Source organism: Crocodylus porosus, unplaced genomic scaffold (assembly GCF_001723895.1).
Source record: "Crocodylus porosus isolate Cpor-Errol unplaced genomic scaffold, CroPor_comp1, whole genome shotgun sequence".
In the NCBI taxonomy this organism is placed as follows: Eukaryota; Metazoa; Chordata; order Crocodylia; family Crocodylidae; genus Crocodylus; species Crocodylus porosus.
Window position 1 is genome coordinate 13681870 of NW_017728910.1, and position 22557 is coordinate 13704426.

General features: G+C 40.6%; 1 protein-coding gene across 7 annotated transcripts in view; it reads right to left on the reverse strand.

Moving 5' to 3' along the window:
- The window catches only part of PHC3 (polyhomeotic homolog 3), an 86394-nt gene extending 65408 nt beyond the window's left edge, over positions 1–20986 (reverse strand). For 2 of the 7 annotated variants that reach the window (XM_019532717.1, XM_019532722.1), the window contains exons 1-7: positions 20880–20986; positions 20062–20133; positions 17974–18115; positions 14663–14821; positions 11877–11954; positions 7847–8005; positions 5086–5184 (exon numbers count right to left, since the gene is read on the reverse strand). In XM_019532717.1, coding sequence (XP_019388262.1) covers positions 5086–5184; positions 7847–8005; positions 11877–11954; positions 14663–14821; positions 17974–18093 — 615 coding nt within the window. In that variant the 5' untranslated portion in view covers positions 18094–18115; positions 20062–20133; positions 20880–20986. Of the gene's footprint in view, positions 1–5085; positions 5185–7846; positions 8006–11876; positions 11955–14662; positions 14822–17973; positions 18116–20061; positions 20134–20478; positions 20603–20879 lie in introns of those variants that run through there. The other 5 variants (XM_019532718.1, XM_019532719.1, XM_019532720.1 and 2 more) reach the window with 5 other exon arrangements.
- Between the last annotated feature and the right edge of the window lie 1571 nt (positions 20987–22557).

Consider the following 22557-nt stretch of genomic DNA (forward strand, 5'->3'; position numbering starts at 1 on the left):
GCCTCTGCAACAGGCAATTCATAACTCTCCCGGTGAAGTGAAAAACAGTAATCCCCACTCTTCTGGGAACAATCCTGCAGAGACGGTGAATGAATCCCCTCAGGCAACTACACCAACCCCCCACAGTAAGCTACCAGTCCCCAGGGCACCTCAAGAGAAGGCTACCAAGAAACAAGATAATCCAGGTGACAAGAAAACATCACTTTTCTATGGTGAGATGTCCAGTCAAAAAGGCTGCAATGAAGGAGACACATCTTCAAATACACAACTGTGTCAGCGGAACAAAAACTCCAGGCAAGATGATTCCGGTACTTCTGTCAGCAAAGGGCTAATGGTTTATGCAAACAAGGTTGCTTCAGACATGGTGTTCTCATTCTTGCAGACCATGAAAGTTGAAAAAACGGGCAACAAGCATGTTCCAGCTTGCCTGGTTTTGAAGAAAGTAGTTCTCAAACACACCAGAGATGTTATATCAGACTTGATAGACTCAGCAATGAAAAATCTGTATAGTGTTACAGGTGAGCTCATGACAGACTCTGGCTTTGTTTTCACAGTGAAGAAAAATCTATTCAACATGGGAAGCCAGAAGTCGACTGAAATTTTGGAAGCTATGGTAAGAAGGCTTTATAATGTCCTTTTATCAGAGCCACAGAAGTCCAGGACTCAAAGTCTAGCATATACCATACTGAAAGCAGGGCTCCCACCAGACTCAAAGTCTCAAAGCATGCAGTTCGCAGCAATGAAAAGTCAAACCGAGGGAAAAAATAAGGAAAAAGGTAATCCACTGATGCAGACCTGTGCTGAGAGAATAAGTGAGCACACACTCAAGGAAGGAGTCACAAGGCTGTATACAAAAACTACTTGCACAGCTCCAGATAAGGCAAAGGGGAGTCAAGAAAAAAATCCAGAAACAGCCAGCAACTCAACAGAATCCCTAGCAAAAGACCTCATTTTGACTTCCTTAACATTGATACAACAGCACCTATTACAACAAACAAGCAAAACAACAGGCAAAGAGTGTAGCGAATCAGGTGCCGCTTCGTTTGGGTATGTCTCCCGCGATGCACATTTCGAAAAAGCTGGGCACAGCCAAAGTTCCAAGTCCCTTGCAGAGGCTTCTGGGTCGAGGCCGGCAGGGACAAGGAACGATTACCAACAGCAGCTCAACTCCCAAAAGGATGACATATCAAGTGTGCTCTTGTCCATCATACAGAAGGTCTTGCACGAAGCTGGGTTCAATACAGAAGACGACAGCTCCAGCGAAACAAACAAGAGCTTAAAGCATACCCCTGCCAGCGAATGGGAGCCTGGCAAACAGGCCGTAGCCAATCAGCCTAATTCAGCCATGGAGCAGTTTGGCAATCTGGATCAGGTCAACAAGCAATTTATTGACCAACTGGTGGAAACTGCAATGAAGTTGTGTCTCTTTGTGGTCAAAGGAAGTGGCACTGACTTAGCTACAGGTGACTCGTCAGAGGAACCCAATGCATGTGATGCCTCATCTGCAAAAACTCAAGCAATGCCCATTTTAACTTCCCTACCAAAACAGAACGGTAACCCACTTACAGGTTCACCCTCAGGTTCTCAAGTGATAGTGACCAACCAGAATATCAACAGCAGCTCACAAAACAAAGAGCTTCAGGCCATCCTCCAGTGGGTTGTTGCTTCCCAGTTCAATGTCCCAAATCTGTCATTTATGCATGGAAATGAGGAGGATCTGAAAAAGCTTCCTCTTCTGGCTGAAAAAGCAGCCAAGAAAGGCCGCAGTGTGGGGGATATTCTCCAGGAAGTAATGAGGTACTTTGACAAACAGAATGATGCCACTGTGGGAAACACAACTCACAGTGGACTGATGGACTGGTTGCTTACTAACCTGTGAATAAGTGCCATCTCCTCTCCTCTCTCATGTTACTTTAACCCAGCTATCTTACCACCCTGCTGGAATAACAAAAATAATACAACCAATTTTCCTTAGAACTGCACTAAATTCCACAGGCTGTCACACTAACCGGGCAATATCACCAATTAAAAGAATACCAGCTCCAATGCTTTAAAGTTTTTATTTAAGCACCTCAACAGAGGTTAAAAAAATACCTCCTTGCCTAAGGGTTTAACATACTGAAATAAGATAAACATGACTGGTGCAGTAGGGAATGAATCCAGTAGCCATGCCCATAAGAAATCCAGCTACCAACGGGTGGAAAGGGGTAAAGTACCAGATTTCTTACTAAGGTTTTATCCACAGACGTGTCCTGCGGTATCATCTTTCCCATCATCCTCAGACTAATACACATCAGGTAAGTTTTAATGCCCAATCTCCTCTCGTGTCTGGGCTTTCTTTTTCTTCTCCATGACAAGAATCTGAATATTGCAGGAGATTGAGAGTGGGAGAAGAGAGGCCTTTATGACCTTAACTACCTCCCAATCACATTTCAGATCTTCCACCTTCATAATAATCCTGCATTTGCACCAGTTCCTGCTCTGGGCTTTCATTAACAGCACTAGTAGCAGCATGAAAATAATACGAGTCTTGTCAGGTTAAGAAAAAGTGGCAGCAGAAGTGACAAAGTTCTATTATTTCATGCTGACACTATCTGGCAAAACTCCCCCAAGTAGCAGAGGCACTGGAACCAGTTGGCAGACTAGGACAGGTAAAGCAACATCATTTTACTTTGCTCATTTATGGAAGATTTTCACCATGAAATGCAGCTTGCCTACCAGTGGCTCTAGTTTCCCTCAACTGCAGATGCCCAAGTCCCCTGTGGCATCTAAGGTGGGGCTGGAGCCTCAGGCTGGCAGAGGATACCCAGGGAATTAAGCAAGAAGCAGGATGAGGAAATGGGATCCACTACTGCTCCTTACTGACCAGGGGCAGAGGAAGCACCAGGATGCTTATGCCTTGCTCCAGCCAGGGGCCAGTGGGAGCAGCTGCATATATTGCCATGTTTGGTAGCCGTGACAGCCAGTGGCTCCCACCTCCGTCTGTTCTGCTGTGTTCCCCCACCCAGAAGGGAGCAGTTAGACAGGGTGCCAGGCTAGGCTAGGGAAGACAGAATTGGTGGGTGGATTCCCCCCCCTTTCAGCACCTCCTCCCTGACCAGAGGGGATGCTGCAGGGGAGGGTGGGAGGAGGAGGAAGGCAGAGACCTAACAGGGAGCAGGCACTAGAAAAGGGGGGACCAACCTGCTGCCACAGCTGTCCCTGGCACCACATTCAGTCTTTCACCATAAGCCCAGTTGGAATAGGGTAGGAGTGGCTCTAAGTCTTCCTCTACTTTGAGTCAGCCAAGGACTGCAGCAGTGGCAGGCAGTTTCTCCCTTACGATACCCAGAGGCAAACCCTGCCGGAGAAGGATAGGAGGGAATGGAAGGGAAGCGGATAGAAGGTGCCCCTAAGCATCAGGACCCATGATACACATGGCACACAATGCATGGGCTGTACCAAGAAGTATGGGTGCTGCACAGGGGTTGTTCCTGGTCTGGCCCAGCAACTCTCATGCAGCCTATGGGGCTGGATGAGTTTGACACCCCCTGCCCCACCCCCCCATCTTGAAACAATAAATACCACAAGCTTTTATCCACCCAAGAGACACTGAACTGAAATCAAAAGTAGGTATTATTAATCCCTGGCCTCTCTCATCATGGCTAAGAGGTACTGTACAGCGAAGGAAACACCTCCACTGAAAATAATAATAAAAAAAAAACTGATGACTAAGAGCAGAGAGAATACAGGACATTCTTAGTAGGCCCAGACATCACACAGTAGGATGGAGACAGATTTGAAGGCCGAAAGGAAAAAAGCAGGGATAGAACAGGACAAAAGTCTGAAGACTGGAAGATAGCAGCAGGAATGACAGGAAAGTGGAACAGGAAAATTTTGGCTGGAGAGATCGGGACTGGGAATCAAGGAAGGAAATGAGGTTAACGAGTAAAGACTCTGATTTGGGATATAATGAGAAGACACGGTTGAGCAGTCAAAGCTAATAAGACAAAGTCAGAGACAAAGAATTGGTAAAGGATACAGAGCATAGTCAAGTTATGTGGGGGGGAAACGGCAGGGAGGGAAAGAGTGGCAGTCAGTGCAATTACAGCACGCTCACTTCTAGACTCTCAAGATTCCTGAATTTGAACATTCACACTTAGCACAAATGTCTATAAAACCCAATGATAATGTGTCCCATTCCCTTCCATGTTTAGTGTGAACACTACCCATATTGTCCACTGAATGAGGCAGAAGTCCTGTGAAAAAAAGATTAGTTATATAATTGAATAGTAATTAAAGACAATACCATAACATATGCAAGATGAAGAAAATTCAGGTGACACAGGTAACCTTAATTTGGCCACTTTTTTTTTTTTTTTTTTAATACTAGATTTTCTAACCCTAGTGTTTTTCATGTTGTTTCTGCACACGTGTGCATGTGCACTCATTTCATTATAAAAAGATTCTTCTCTGCAATAAGCTTCAAGCAGCTCTCAAACCCATCAACTTTGATCAGACGTGGGGATGGTTCAGAAACTAAAATACAAGTTGATTTGGGTTTTAAATCAACGATACTACTAAAGACCATGGCCACTATTTAGCTTCCCATGTACTTTCATATACATACAACAATAGGGAAAAATATGGAGCTAATATTTGGAAACTGAATACATTAGACATATTCTTTCCTGAAGAAGTCTAAACATACTGAACAATACTACAAAACCAAGTTTAATATGTCATGAAAGTAAAACATCTGAGAAATAAACATTCAACTCATTATCTTCAAAGGAATACACCTGCTGCACAAAAGACAGAAAAATGGAAAACAACAATTTTTGATGAGTTGGGGAAGTTTTAAGTAGTTTATTACAGAAAAAAATTAATGTTGTAAAAAACTCAGCTTGTCCAGGATTTGCGTTTTCTGAGAAACCAGATATTCAGTGTGTTAAGTAAGTCATGATATTAAAAAGAGCATATTCAAAATTCAACAAAATTATTATTCTAATATAAACATGAGAAACATTAGCATAAAGATTCTTCTGCTTCATTTTAAGGTCTAGCTCAGCATAATGGACACACAAAAAATCCAGACAATCTCACCTGAGTTGCTGCAGATTGACAAGAAGATGAGGAAGATGATGAGACAACTGGAATGTCAGACTGGACAGCAGCCACAGTGGTAGCGGGAGTAAAAATCAGCTGTGAATGTAGTGAAAAGAAAAATGAAGAAAACAATATGCAGACGTAAGGAAGCCAAGTAACAAAGTAAAACCTTGTAGTTTATGAGAGAGAAACTTTTCTAATTAGGAGACTAAACACATATTACACTTAAGCATGCATTAATTTGAAGTTAACAAAAACTGAGTGAAAAGAAAAAAAAAGAGTAAGTAAAGCTGTTTATTTGGGTCTCTCTGATAAATAATACACACTATCAATAATTAATCTTAAAAAATTGTTGTACATTTAAAGGATACTACAACCAATAAATTTTCACATGTTCAATTCAAAGAAATAGGACCATTTGCAAAGCACTCTACATATGATACCATATGTTCCTCACAAGAACTACTTTTGCAAATAACAAGTACAAACTATCAAAGGAAAGTGTTCAAAAGGTGGGAAGGGAGAGTAGCCATTCTGAATTAACACACCACAGTTCTGATCAGGTGACAACATCAAACAGTTAATTCAGCAAGCAGGGTCTCACAGAAATACACAGTGAAGACAAGGGCCCAGCATTAAACCTGTTAATCTGGCAAAACACTACAAGAAAGGACCTGAAATAAAACTCTAATGATACTGTACAAAAAAATGTTACCATAACAAAGAGACCTGGCACTGGAGCCAGCATATTTTTCCCTGACATCCTGCGAGTCTCCCAATATACAGTAAATGCCTCCCCCTTAAACATCCAGATACAAGCAAATACATAAAAACTGCTGTTGCATTATATTGTTATATACTCCAATACAATATACTTGTATTATTAACTTATATCCAGATACGAGATACTGAAATACAAATATTAATTGTACTATCACAGACCTTGGAGCTCCTGGGTATGGACAAATATATCTTTTAACGAGAACCCACATCAGTGTTTTGATGCAACTATTACACCTGCAGGATCCTGTAAAGATACAAATGAGCTAATCTGCTCAAATTTTGACCCTGAATGAAACAGGATCAAAGTTCCAGCAGCTGTGCTTCACTGATAATGCTACAGACTTATGCAGTGGTAACTGTTCCGTTGTAACAGCTTATATCAGTATAATTTGATATCAATACAATTGTTACGTCTGTCTATACTTTCAGGGCTAGGCACTGCATATACACAGAACAATAAGATTGTCCCTGATCCAGAGAGCTAAAAAACAGATGGGTACAGACAGGCGAATAAAAGGAAATAAATTGGTCAGCATGATGGACAGCGGTCTCAGCAACATGATGGATAGCAGTCACAGAATTCCCGTGACCTAGCCATTATTAAGTTTTTTGTATGTATTGTGACAACCCAGAGTTTGAAGGAGGACAAGTTAGTTTGGCAGATAATTATAGGATTTTTCCCCCCCCCAAACATGAGCACCAACATGGGAGAAAGCACAAAGTAATGGCCTGAAAACATATCAAGCTGGCATCACGGGTTGGTCAGAAGTAAAACTCAACTTTTCCTACAGAAAGAAATAAGATAAGCAGAGAACAGATATATCCTAAAGGGCCTTGAAAGAGAAGAAAAGTAGCTTATGTTTGATGTGAAAGGGGGGGAAAAAACCAAAGAGAGGGGTGACGGTCAAAGTAACAGAACTAGGAAAATGATCTTGCAGAGTCATTCTGACTGGATATGAACAGTGCAAGACTGCATTTATTAAGGCAAGAGAAAAGGATGTTGCAGTAAAACAGGAGATGAGTTTTTAATTCAGCTGTTTGCAACAACTAACTGATACATACTGAAAGGTATAGAGTGTAGACGTAGCTGTATACATACATATAAAGGCCATATACCATACTGAGTAGGTGGTGTCAAAACACACCACACATCCACCACTTGGATTTAGTTATACATCATTAAGTCCCTGTGAAACTCCCTCTTTTCTTGCATAAGACAGCAACAACTCCTGAGCAGATCTATATCATGCACAGCCTCAGTTACTTCAAATGAGGCGCTGCACAAATAAAGCAGTCAGCACACTGAGATCATTGCAAGAGACAGGGACCCACACTGGTACTGCAAAACACCGTTAAATTAAAGTCACCATCGTTAAGATTTTATAAAACAGCCATTCTGTTTCACTGTAAAACTAGTCACAATTTGAAAATTATTTTCATTTTAAACTGTGAAAGAAAAAAAAAAAAAAATACTAATAGGAAATTGCAAGAATCAAATGTGTCTTGTATGAATTCAGAGCAAATGAAAGCTCAAACACTAGAGGCAATACTCCATTAAAAGCATACTCTTATTTAAATGTGAGAAAGCTTTAATCAAGAGCCTGTAAACTCTTAATGTTTGAAGCATATTAGAACAATCTGCTAGGAATACAATATGCCTCTTCACATATCCTTAAGCAAGGACAGATATTTTGTTCCTACCTTATGAATGTTTGATCTGCTCCCCTACGACGATACGCACCAGACTAACACTGACCTGTTTTCAAGGTAGGTTTCATTTTCCTGCTCTCCAGTCAAACAGTCCCTTTATTTCTCTGTGGTCCAAATTGTTCTAAAAACTATTTAATTGACAAAATTAGCTATCAAATTCCCAAATTACATAGCCTGTAAACGATTTGTGTGTCATCTTTAGGGGTTTTTTTGTAAGTTCACTTAAGAAAACTCAAATCTGAGCACTGCTACTCACGACACTTACCATCTGAGCTCGGAGATACATTTGAGCCTGGCTTGCACTCAGCGTAGGGGAGGTACTCCCCAGCAACATAGTCTGTTGGGTAATACTGCTGCTAGTAGTGTTGGAGGTCTGTGAACGACTTATTATTTGCGCAGGTGTAGGAGAGGTGGAGAGGTTGATCTAAGGAAATAAAAATGTTGCTTTGGTCATGGCCATTCATCCTGGAATCTAAAGCCAATCAACCTCGACAAATAACCACAAGGCAGTTGGAGCTCCCAACTTTTAAAGATTTCAACAATATTTTGAGTCAAAATTTATGACTACTATATTTTTTCAACACAAATCAACTGGCAATAGAGTGTAGGACTATATGGTATCTGCTTTTATGAGCAGCAATGTTAATATGGCAGTATATTATGCTTCCTTTATGTGGCAATTTACATTTAACAGTGCCTGGGTAATGCAACCAACCATTTAGAGTCATTCATCACAACAATTTTAAGGTTTTATATTTGGTTCTGCATTAAACAAATAGCTAAGATACACATAATTAAGAAACATATAACATATCAATATATCACTGGCTCAAGGCATCAATAATCCTCATCATAACACTGTCTCTTCCCTCTCACACCTTACTCTGTTGGTTTTATCCAAGCGAAAGGTGTGGCTGAGCTCATGTAGATATGTTTGGACTAGCTTCAAACAATCAGTTTGGGAACCCATGGCTATGGCAGGACAGAACACAGCACCAGAGCTCAGTACAGGCTAGCTGCCCAAGCATATTCCTGGGATCTTCACTAGTGTTTGAAACCTGCACTGAACTCTGTGCTGCCACGGTTCATAAGAACATAGGAAAGCATTTCCTGCTCAAGGCAGGATTAATTCTGACTATATCATCCTAGTTAAAAGTCTGGCTAAACTGCTCCAGGAACAGATATTCCACAATGACTCTGTTTCAGCGCTTCCCTCATAGTCAGAAAGTTCTTCCTAATTTCCAGTATGAAGTTCCCCAGCTGCAGCTTGTTCTGTGCTCCTAGTCCTACAGCCACAAAGAAAAGCATATCTCCAAACTATAATCACCCTTCAAGTACTTGAAGACGTATCAAATCCCCCCTCAGTCTTCTCTTTTCCAGAGTAAATAAACTAGCTCTTTCAGCCTTTCCCCACAAATCTTACTTCCCAGGCCTCTAATCATTTTGTTGCTGTCTGCTGAACTCTGTTCAATTTGTCCACATTCTTCTTGAAGTGTGGAGCCCAAAACTGGATGCAATATTCCAAGTAAGGCCTCACTAGTGCTGATTAGAGCAGAAAAATCACACCCCTTGATTTGCAAGTGACACTCCTGTTAATACAACCCAGTATACTGTTGGCCCTTTTCACAAGAGCACCCTGTGGGTTCATATTCAGCTTATGGTCCACTGTAACCCCCCACGTCCTCCTCTGCTAATCATCCCCCAGTCTGTATTTATGCATGCAATTACTTCACCCCAAGGGCAGGATGTTGTATTTGTACTTGTTCAATTTCATTTGACTGATTTCAAACCATTTTTCCAGCCTATCCAGGTCATTCTGGATCCTAGCCCCACCCACCAGGGTATCTGCAACTCCACCACACTTGGTGTCATTCACAAATTTGCTAAGCACACACTCAATCCCACGTTGATTTACCATACAAATATTAATGAGGACACTAAACCAAATCAAACCCAGGACAGAGCCTGGGGAACACGACCTCCCTCAACTGAACATCAAGCCATTAGTTACACTTATCTGAATTTGATAATTCAAAGCTATCTCTGGTTTGATCAGCCAAGTTGCACTCACAGGTTTGAGCACCATGTTTGTATCAGGTTGTAAACATGATCTTTTTCCCTAAATACATACAAACTTGTGCTTCTTTAGTGATATATGAACAATAAAAGAAAAGTTCAGACAAGCCAAATTTCAAATGAAAAGCTTAAAAAGCATTTTAGCAAAATTGTGACTAGACAACACAAAGAATTAAATTTTAGTCCAACGTGTCCATAAAATCAAAGATGGTAACTGGCTTTGAAGGCAGTATTCACCAGGGTACAGGTTCTGAACAACTTGTGGTACTGATTGTACAACAAACCCCAGAGAAGGATAAAGCCATTAATATAAATCTTTAATACATATTAAATACCACTGTGAACTAACACTGAATTATATTCTCCCCATAATAATCCTTAGGTTTAATTAATGATCATTTGGCTTATTATATTCTTAATGAATGGTGAGTTGTGATTACTTATTAGATCATTAGGCATTCTTATTTCTGAGAGCTAGGAAAAAAAATGAATGTGGGGAAATTCTAACTACAGAACAAACACATTGGAGAAGGCTGCAATTAATTTACTAGGCTCAAACAGAAATAAAACTAAGTAGTAAAAAGACTGGTTTCCCAGGGATAATATGCCAGTGCCTATTAACTGAAGAGGGAAAAATAATAGTTTTATTCTGATTATGCCATTCGATAGCACTTGCCCAAGAATTACAAAGTTATATTAAACTAAATGGAAGCAGAATGTTAAAACTGAAAGATCTGACAGCTTATTATAATTGTCAGTAATACTGCCAATTGATATAAATTTAATATAAACTACCTATAAACTGAACAATGAAGCTAGAATAATCAGCATTAACATCATAGCTAGAAAAATATTAGCATACAAATACCTGTACGTTATAATACCTATAGCTCCAGTTGATGAAAACAGTGCCAACACAAACACTAGTAGTCTGTCTTTCTGAAACCTACAGGATTTAAACTGAAATCCTTTATACTTTTGAGTCTGCTATAATAAAAGTTGCTACTGTTGGTTTACAAAACACAGCCATGTATAATTGCTTGATGATTCCTATGTACAGTTATCATAATGCAAACACAAACTTAAGCATCTGTATAAGATAGTTAACTGACCAATTTGTTCAAAATTCTCTGTTTAAATGCATAAATGCACTAATTCAGTATTACTACTTTAAAATGTGTAATTTAGTGAAGCAATGGTGGCTATGAAATTTTACATGATGTCTGTTTCAGTCTGGTCTTCAACCATTTTAATTAACTCCCTACTAAGTATATGTACTTCATCGGCAAGTAAATATTATCCTTTCAAATAGGTGCTGAACAAATCCTTCACTGCTATGCACAATAATGTACACCATACAAATAAAAAGTGTAATACTTCAAAGTATCAGTGTTTAAAACCTATAATAAGAGAATCAAAATTCAAAGTGCTTTAATATTTTCATTAAACATAAACAATAGACAAATATTTGAAAAATCTATGTTAAAGCAGCTAATTATTATTGTTTCAGAGTCCAATTTTCTTATCTATGGTGGAAACTGATAAATGTAACATTACCATAAATAAATACTTACTCAATATGTGGCATGAGCCAAAAACAATATTCAGATTTTTGGTGCTTAAAGGTAAACCCACAAACCTATGCTTAGGCACCTATATAAAATGTAACCTGATCTTCAAAGGTATTACATACTTACAAGCTTGTTCAGCAGCCCTGAAAAAAGAGATGTCAGGCTACTGTTCTTTATCTGCCCACAAATGCATATGAGGTCCCCAACTCAACACTTTTAAAATTTCTGCTGAAACCTCTGAAGTGTTCTGCAACTTCATGTTAGATCTTCACCCCTAAAAAATTATCTTTAATATTTTATCAAAATAAGCCTCAGATTTTCAAAGGGGTCTAACAGAACTAAGCATGCAATACCTTTCAATGAGTATTTGGTACCTAAGTCTCATAAGTTTCTCTGAAAGTCCCAACTTAACTGTTATACTAATTTAAATGTACAATGACATGTCTTTCTTTAGCAGACTCATGTTTAAAGAGTGGATTCTGTGATTTAACAGGTCTTTTTACCTCAACTTATATTTTGTCAGTATCTTGTGATGAAATTTTAAATCAGATTAATCTATTTAAACATTAAAATAATTGTCTTCTTTTCAAGTCGCTGTATTATAATCAAAGGCTAGGATGGGAGAGAGAGCCTTGTTCAGATACATACCGATGTCTGTGACATGCTCGACTGCTGAGTGACACTCCCAGTGGGGGATGTACACTGCCTCCCACCTGACAGACTTGCCTAAATAGCAAGAACATGTGTCAAATGTGTCATCTAAACTGAAATCAAAGTTGTTTAAACAACGTGGATATTATTACATAAACCAACAGAAATCCAACCTCTAGTTTAACATGCACTCTCTCTCTGAATTACCTACAAAATATTTTCCTAGAAGAATCAGAAAAATGCTTTCAGCGGTGTGTACCAGGCTTTGGACTTAAACCTGCAAGGTGTCAAACTCATCTCTAACTTGCAGGCATCCTGAACCCTACAGATTCAGGACCTATAGAAAGAACACATATTAGTAGAACCCAGGACACTGTTAATGACTAAGCAAGGTGTACAGTCCACCACACACACTGAAAATCTATTAAAAAAAAAACAAACCCCAAACAAATCCAACTTTGACTATAATCCTTCTAAAACTGTTTTGTACTATAATTAAAAAATTATTTACTATAGCCGGTCTTCAAAAATGAATAATTATCCCCCAAAATGTTTTCAGGCTTAAATGTTTTGTCATTTCATTTTTTGGTACCAAATGACAAAGAAAAAATAATGTAATGGCATAAACTACTAAATACAGGAACAAACTAGAAGGCAGCCTCTCTGGTCATTGAATTTAGTCCCCTGGGTTTATAGGCAAGATGTTTGATTTTCTATCTGTATATATATCCAAAACTGCTTAAATATTTAATGTTTTGGCATTTAGCACTGTAAAATGATTAAAATATTTTCAAGCCTGACAGAGAAAGAAATCGCTTTCTTTGTTTCAAGGAGATACATTTTTTATGGGCAAGCTAAAAAAAAATCCTCGACATACAAGACAAAACATCAGCCTTTTAATTCTAAATTACCAGAACATCAATACATTACCGTAACTGTATTTATTATAGTTTTGCTAGCATACATCTTCTAATACTACAATAACGTCCTATTGAGATACCGCTGGTAGAAAATCCCCAAATTATGTTTAATTAGTAACAGATCAGATAAATAAAATTTTCCTAAATGCTTATAGCTTCTATCACGCATACTTTGAAACGTCATGTTTCTTTTAATATTGTTGGATACCCCACCCCATCCCCTAAAGCATGTTTAAGAATAATTGCCTTTGCTGATTATGGGTAGTTCTGCTTTGTTTTGTGTTACCTGCAACATGGACAAAAGTCTAAAACGTAGATGAATGTCAAGGAAATACAATCTTCAGACTAATTAAGAATGCAATCCTGTTTTCCTCATACAAGAAGTCACACCTCATCCCCCAATTTTAATGTGGGCCTGCTGGAGTAACAACTTCAAGATCAAGTTCCAAATACAGATTTCAGTCCATTTCCTTACATAGTCGGCTCCTTACTGACTACGCATGCAGCATTCGTTACCTTCTGCTGAGTCTTGACAAATTTAGATCCAGATCATGGGAAAATGGGACAGGAAGGGACATCATAAGGTCATCTAGTACAGCGCACAGCTCAAGGCAGAATCATCCCTGACTAAATCATTCCAATCAAGTGTCTATCCAAACTGTTCTCGAAAACTTCCAGGGATGGAGATCCCACAGCTTCTCTATGTAGCCTGTTCCAATGCTTAACAAGCCTTGTAGTCAGAAAGTTCATCCTAACTCCAACCTAAATTTCTGCAAGTTTGAAGCCATTGCTCCTAGTCCCATGCCCTATAGCCACAGGGAAAAGTCCATCTCCAATCACACTTCAGATATTTGCAGACTGTTATCAAAGCCCCCCCACCTTCAAGTCTCAGTCTCCAGACTAATAACCCTAGTTCTTCCAGCCTTTCCTCGTATAATTACACAATTCTCTCTCAGACAACAGCCAGCTCATTATTAGCCTTTTAAATCATTCAGAATTATTTCAGGCCTATGATTTGCTTTCCAATGTAAATGTGTACATATTTGTACACACATCTCTTTTTTTTTTTTTAAATACATGAGTTGGGGTGAAGGGGGTGGAGGAAACATTCATAAGCCAACACATCCACATCAGCCAGCAGAAAAGCCACAGAAGTGGGAGCTAAGAACTCTCCAGCCTTAATCCAATCTCTGACAACAGTTTATAGCCTTGAAATCTTTAACTCAGTTTCTCTACATGTTAAATGATAGTACTTACCTCTCTCTCCAGAACATTGGTCCCAATCCAGTGTCCTTTGAGGTCAACAGAAAATTTTACCTTGACTTCAGTAAGCACTGAAGAGGCCTAACATATGCATTAGTGATACAGCCTTTGCAAATGAGAATAAAGTGCTCTTTTTTTAAACTTCTTTCTTTTCCAGTGTTAAGGACATAACTGAGATTTGCTGTTACTTACAATGTAACCTCACATCATAGTAAAACACAATGAATTATCAAAATTAGATATAAAACATTATTGTATTTCTCTCTTCTGAGGTAGGTGTTATGTTCGTTCCCTCAGCATAAACTTTTAGAAAGAAGGAAGGCTGAAGAGTGGAGGCATCTGGATTTTTTTCTGTTATCACTGAGATTTTTTACTGCTTATGCAATTATTTGTATGGTGCAAGAGACTTTTATGAAAATACACAAAATGCTCAAGTGTGTTGGCAGTGTATAACAGAGATCATTTAAAAGAATCAAGTCATTAAAATACTGCACTTAACTGTGAGATGTTAAGTATCACAGGCACTTAAGCTTTAGGCTTGGTAGCAGTTTAATTTTTCAGTCCTAGAGCATTAGTTTCCAACGTGCTTCAGTCTCTCACCTGTGGAACAGCTGCCAGACTCTGAAACTGGGTGCTACTTAAGTGCTGCTGTTGCAAAGCAGCAGTCTGCAGCATCAGATGCTGCTGTTGGGCTGCATACATCTGCTGAAGGTACTGAGCAGCCGAGCTAGGGGGACGATGCAAGGCCTGCTGAATGACCTGCAATATACCAATACGTAATTAGACAACTATAAAATCAACATCTTATGGATACTATCATAGAAATTTATCCTAGAGAGGACATAAAACTCTCCTCCAGCTACATACTGCTAAAGTCCCCAAATAACAACCGCTCTTCGAGTAAATTATAAAATGCGGCTAACATACATGTTCTGGCCTACAGACGTAGCCTGTTCTTTGATTTAAGTCACTTTACAAGTTACATGTAAACACTGCATCACTGAAAGCTGGTTCTCCTGGAGCACAGTTGCCAAATGGATAACTGGCACAAAATGTTGGACTACAGCAGGAGACTGAAGATAAATAAGGAGGCAAAAACACGGAGGCAAACTCCCGCTTAAAGAAATGTATTACAGAACCTTTAAAATAAACTCCTGGCCCTACTGAAGTCACTACTTCAGTGGTGCCAGGATTTCAATCTTATTATCTACACGTTGAGCATTTTGGTTTTTAAAGTCTGATCAGAAAAAAACTAACTTGTACAATAAACTAAATGGTGCAGCGCTGAACTGACCCTGCCAGCATACAAGACTGGGACTCATGGTATTTCTAATTAAGGCAATTAATTAGCATCAGGGACTCATGGTATTTCTAATTAAGGCAATTAATACATTCTACTACATATCTATAAGAAACATCATAAATCTAGTCTGTATAACAGTACCATTTTTATTTGTAAAAAGGTGTTCCACTCCTTTAAGGACCACAGAGCTAAAAAAAAAAAAAGTCTTCTGTGGCTCTCAGACCCCATTGTGAAGGGCCAAGAGCTCAGCTGGGGGAAGGGCAGTAGAAGGATGGTTCAACTTCTATGGAAGGTCCTGGTGGGATACGGAGGGAAAGGTTTTTGGGCCCCTCCAGCTAGTTTTTGTCATTGAGAGGTTTTTTTGTGTTATTTTGCAAGTTTCTCTTTGCATTAATAAACTAGGTCCTGCAGGGAGAATCTGAAAAACACTGAGTTTACTGCTGGTCCCTCCTGGACTGGGCAGGGAGTCTGGCAATTTAAAAGTGCTGGAAAATGCACAGGGATGACTGGCCCTGAGAAGAGAGGAAATCAAAATAGCTATAAAAAAATGAAGGCAGCAAGGAAACATCTCTCTCCAGGCCCACCCTGCCCTCACTTCTGGGGGACAGGATGAAGGACGTTACATTCCTAGAGCCAATGACACAACAGAAATACCAAGAGGCAGATATGGGAGCCTCCCTGCAGATTCTGGAGAGGCAAAATAAACAGAAGGGGTTGCAGTCTGCAGCTGAATACCAGCACCATGGAAAATGGATTACTGGGGGTTCTATTCACTCTGGGACAGCAATGAGTCAAGGTATCATCCTTGGAAACCAAATGGATGGAGGTTTGTGAAGATAGCTAGGGATCTACAAAACACTCCAAACCCACAGAAAACAATGAGTGGAATAAAGATAAATATCATGATAAGAGTGACGAGGACTGCAAGATTTATAAGATTCCTACTTTGATTCGAATGAGACTGGCTAGAGAAGAGAACCAGCCAAGGAAACTTCCTTCAAAAAAGATTAAAATCCTTTACATGAAAGAGACAGAGGTAGTAATTACAAGAAGCGATTGGGAAGATTATAACCTAATAAAATGGAATAGTAATGACTGAGACAGAAGATGATCACTTCTCAGAACAGACTATGAAGAAACAAGCTTGTGGTTATATGTGATAAAAAAAAAGATTGTGAAATGATCCAGTGAGCAGCTGTTATTGCTCAAGCTATTTTAAAAGAAACAGAGACAGGTAAGACCAAATGGGAACATAAGTAATTCACTGCGTTACAGGGAGCCAAATTTCTTACTTGATACTCAGACACTGCTCCATGGGGGAACTGGAAAGGTTTCAGTAACTCTAGCTTCTCTTCAGTATACCTATAAGCAACTGGCAGAAGAGCTTCAGGAAATCCTGCAGGAGAGGATCTGTCTATTCTTGATGACCCATAAGCATGAAAGGAACCTGAAGCATTTGTGTGCAGAGACCCCAAAGCAAATACACACACACACGCACACAGGCCATTTATATTTAGGTATACAAGTGGTAGAGGCAGACTATAAATATGGGTACTTCAGACTGTAGAACTTGCCCTGAGATTAGCAAGGTTTTGGAGGAGGGAATTGTGCAATAGTGCATTGTCTCTTTGAGGATCAGTCAGCTTGGTTCAATTATCCAACCCAACTGTGAAGGGATGAGGTGTGTCCTGTAAGGACCTGGACACTGGGCAAGAATTGCAGGAGGGAGAGGATGGCTCTTATGACAAGTCCCTGAGTAGAAAGGCACAAGGAAAGCATCTGGACCCCTGCAGCCTGTCCTCACCAGGAAAACAGCTTTATGTCTGTTTGCTTTGCAAATGTTTGTGTTAGTGAACCATGCATAGCATTAGTCCTTCCTTGTCTGAGGAGACAGGCCAGTAGCTTACACCAGGACCATCTAACTAGCAATCTGTGGGCCACATGAAGCCCCTGAGGGGTTAAGATGTGGCCCCTGGGCTCACAATTCAGACCTTACTACCCCAGGACTCCAGGTTCTCCTGCCCCCATCAGAGTTTCTAGGTCTCTGCTCCATCCTCCAACTTCTCCTTCTTGCTCCCACCCCTGAGGGGCAGCACAGCACATAACAGCCAAGGAAGCCTGCAGCTGAGGGACTCAGTGGACTCAGGGACTCTATGCAATGCAGCAGGGTATAGAGGAAAGGAGCGCATGCAGTAAGGCAAGGGGCACGCAGTGTGGCAGAGGCCATGTGGCACAATGTGCAGGAGAGAGTGGCACTATGTAGCTGGGGGGGCACCCATGCAGTGGGAGGATGCCCACATAGTGCCACACCATGGCATGCAGCCCACACAGGAAATGTCAGAGGAGTAGCCTGTGGCCCTCAGCCACTCAAAAGTCGGATAGCCTTGGAGTACTCAGCCGTTAATAAGTCCAATCACCTTTTGTAAACTATCAGTGTTTCATGAAAACTATTTAGTCAGACACTGAGACCCAGGAGAGAGCAAGGATTAAATGTTAAACCTTGGCTGGAAGGCAGAACTATACAACCTGTTTTGATAAGCAAATAATGTAGCCTGGGTTTGAGCATCCCTTTCCATCTCTCTATATGCAGCATCTCAGAGTCTAGTACCTGGACAGCATGTCGGTCAGAACCGCTGTAGACAGATATCTGTGGTGGCTGTGTCCTGGAGGTGGTGGTGCTAGTAGTTGTAGATGCAGAACACGTTGTTGTGTTTGATTCATTCTCCATAGTTGTGCAGTGTTTTTCCAGCCTGGGAGGAATTGAAATATACGTAGTTCAGATGTATAAGAATAGAATATACCAAGTAAAAAAATATTAAGTTCTTCCAATTAACATTCATGGCCAATTCATTTTACTTCCTAAGAAAGTAATTTCTCTTTCTCTCTATAACCTGAGCACAGACACAGCTTTAAGTTTGTTGAGACTTTCTATTGCAAATTCTTCAGAGAAAGGAAAAAACATTTAAGATATATCAAAAGCATCCAGGAATCATAGGCAAAACCACCAAATTATGCAGAAGGTCTACTTTAACATCCTTTTTCACTACAGTTCTGGCTAACTCCTTCATACACCTGCACCAGGATACTTAAAAAAAACCCCAAACAAACAACAACCAACCAAAATAACAAACAACCCCCCCCAAAAAAAATCACCAGCTTTAGCCCTCCTGGAAACAGAAAAGTTGTAAAGGCATTTTTTCTCCACTTCTCTGATGCCTTCTGAAGCACAGCAACGTTCTAGGGAGGGAATTCATTGATAAGCAGTTCTGGCTGCTCTTCCCCTTCCAATTGAAGTAACAGATTCCCTCTAATTCAGCAGCCTTCCTGATCTTTCCTAACCTGCCTCTCTGCCTTCATTAGCTGAAGATGACTTTTATCCATAGAAGCATTATTTAAAATTGAAACAAACACATCAGTTTCTAACACAAACTATAAATGAAACAAAAGCATTGACCACGAGGCCTGAACAACAACAAAAAAAGCAGGGCTTTTTATAGGAAGAGGTAGGAAAGAAGTTTCTTTTTAAAGAAAAAGTGGAAGGGCACAGAAAGCAGTCCTTTAGAAACTTACAGGGATCAGCAGAAAAAAAAGTATTGTCAAGCCTAACAAGCTTCTGCTGGGCACTGCCCAGTGCCCAGTAACTTGTCAAATATTAGACTTTAGTGATTCCTACAACTGTGGAGCACCAGATTGCCACTCTATTGCCACTGGGAACTTCATGGTGGCAGACCTCCTGCTCCAGAAATACAAACCTTTATTACATAGACTGTGGGGAAACCTATTACATGTTAAAATACAAAGGCTATGATTATATGCAGCGGACCACAACAGTGTACATGTGAGCTAAGTTCCTTGTCTTGATAAATAAAAATATAACATTCATGAAATTATCACACATTTTGCTTACATTTAAATTCAAACTTGAAAGCATTTTCTTCCTGTGAAGAATATGGGTGCATTTCACCATAATGTTACAACTAAAATATCTGTTTATTTCAACAGAATTTTGCTCAACTTCACTAAATTGTCCTCACTAAAGGAAATAATGCACTGGGTTTTTCATAATTAATACAAATGACTGGTAGTAAGACTGGCAAGATGTGTGCATTCCCACTTCAGTTCTTCCACCAGAGGATAACAGTCTACTACTTCTAAGAGCTAGTAGTTATTCCTTAGTTCAAGTGATCTCACTTTTTCAAAAACAGCTTTTAGTCTCCGAACTTTCACTTGTATTAATTTCTTGAAAATTCATGCAGTAGCTCCATGAAGAAAACATAACTAAAGACAGTAACAGTTTTGTTGGGGATAGCCTAGGATCTATTCCTGAACCCAGTGACTTACATCTGAATTACATGTCCAGCCCTGGTCCTACGTATTTGACAGAGTACAATCTAATATAATGGAACTAACATCTAGCCCTGTGATATATAAATATTATGCCTTTTATGAGCTGTAGCTTAGAATAAAGGTTTCCATCAATGACAGCTAACAGACTCCTTTATTTAGGTCACACAGAGTTTTCCAAAATAAATGCCTTTTTAGAGCTGATGACCCAGGAAATGTCAGCTCAGCAGGTGGGTATTTTATGACAAATGGAGGATAACATCTCCCTACTGAAGAATAAAAATTATAAAACTGATTCAATTCTCTTTGACAAGTCATCACAGGGCATCTTATAAATAAAGAAAAAAAATACCATTCATATATGGTGCTCTCTCAGCAATAGTTACATTTCTGAATACTTCCACTCGATCGTGTATTTTTGAAGCTTTAAAGGAAAGAACAAACCCTAATGAGTTTTAAGACCAGGCTTATACATTTACGAACTGGATGATGATGTAACATGCAACAGCACAGGGCTAAATTTCAACAGATGGGGCCGGCCCACTTGGATGTCCTTAAATGTCTCCTCCTGCAACACAACCCCTTTTGCCCAGCCCTATGACGGAGGCTATTCTTCCACCAATAATCCCGAACTGCAAAAAAGCGACAGAAAGCTACTCTGCAAAACACAGGGCTCTTCACCCAAAGCAGAGACAGCGCGAAGGACACTTGTGAAGGAAAGCTGCACAGCAACCAGCTATGGAGTTGCTACACCTTGTCAAGCACTAACTTGTAATGGGCCAGCTCTTTTTAGAGCTAGACAGTCATTTTTCTCCTGTGACAGTTCCTTCACGCGCGTAGCCGGGTCCCATTCATTGCGTGCTTCCCCGGGGAACTGCGCGATACACATAATGTGGCACAGGCCGCTGCGGCGCTTAAGTGACAGGCGGGCGAGGCCCGGCCGCCCGCACCCTCCTTCACGCCCGAGCTGGGCGCTGTCCCGCCGCCCCGGAGCCTCGCTAAGGCCGGGCCGGGCCAGGCCTCGCAGCCGCGGCCCCGGGCTCAGCGCCGCCGCCGCCGCCGGTGTGAGGGATGGGACGGGAGCGCCGGCCCAAACTTCCCTCCTCCGCGCGGGCCCAACCCGGCCCGCCCGCGCCCCGCCGGGAGACTCGCCTCCAACGGATCCCTCACCCCGCTTCCGCCATCTTTTCTCCTCCCTCACAGGGAGGCACTGCGCATGCGCCGAGCCGCTAGGAGCCTTGGACGAGCTGGGGGTCGCGGGGGTCACGTAGTCGCTGCCTTTTCCCCTCTGCCCCCTCAGCGGCGTGGTGGGCGGAGTCTGCGCGCAGGGCGGAGCCGAGTCGCCCAATCGCCTGTAGGCGGTGTCGAGCGGTGGCTGCGGGAAGCGGGGGGGACGTTGAGGTCCGCGCGGCGCAGCGCAGCGCCTGTGGCCTGTTGGGTACCGCACGTGTCATAACACGCGGCATAACATGGACATATGTCATGTCGCACATACCGCATAACATGTCACATAAATATATCACACGTATCACATATACATCTATCTATATATATCACATAACATAGCATCCTATCACATAGCACGGGGGATCTTGGCTTTCTCTGATAAATCCGCACCCCCCCTCAATTTTTGGATAATGAACCCCAAATCTGCATTTTTCAGTGATTAAAACAAAACACTGATCTCTGTATTGATCTTAGATGGATCAGTGGATAGATACATTAGTGGTGTATAGGTTGTAGTGGGTTGGTCTAAGGCCATAGGCATGATGCAAAAAGCGGTTCGTTTCTCTGGAGGCTCGCAAAGAAATCTCAGACACACACTTATTAGCAGCACAAAAGGTGTATTTGCAAATTAGGGTCAGAGCAGAGCCAAAAGACTCAGATTACTCCGAACCCCTGAGGAACTTTTCAGATGGTATTTATCCTTTCCCTCCTGGGCACGTGTGCAGAAACAGGAACTCTTACAGCTCATTTCCGTTTCATACAAACGAGTATGAGGCTACGTCACTTCATCCATCGCATGTATATTATAATTAAGTACTTAAGTATGCAGGGCGGAGAGGTAAATATGCATCAGCTAATTGCGCATGCTCAGAAAGTTCTTTAGGTCACCGAGAGTTTAAATCCCCCCCCCACTTTCAAGGACACAGGCAGTTGAATTCCAGCTTCTGTAATCTGCATGAGAAGGACTAGGGGGAGGCTGAGGGAGTGTGTGATTTAGTATAAGAAAAACTGTAGCAAGGCTGGCCAAGGAAAAAAAAGTCCTTGGCAGTGTTTTTTTTGCTTATCAGGTACGAGATGCAAACTGTGCATTTCTAACAACACTCCATTTCTAACAATATTATAACAATACTCCATTTCTAACAGGCAGACAAGGGTCTTCAAGTAAATCTGCTATCTTTTATTAGAACAACCCAAATAGTTGGAAAAAAATCTTCTTTGCAAGCTTTTGGGTATAATGGATATTTATGTCAAAGGGTATTTTTATACCCAAAAGCTTACAAAGAAGATTTTTTTCCAACTATCAATATATTAGTGGCATTTCATTTTAATCAGGGGAAAGTGTGGATTTTTGGTTACTACTTTTAATCTGAAAATTGGAGATTTTTTTATCGGGGAAAACCAGGATCCCTACATATCACATAACATGCAGCATATTGCATCACATCACATGACCTATCACATATCTATACCTCTATATATTATATATATATATAATCATATGACTTATAACACCACACATATCATATCACATAAAGTACATCATATAACATCACACAACATACATCACACCATATAACATTACCTAATATCACATAACATACAACATCATATCACATCATAG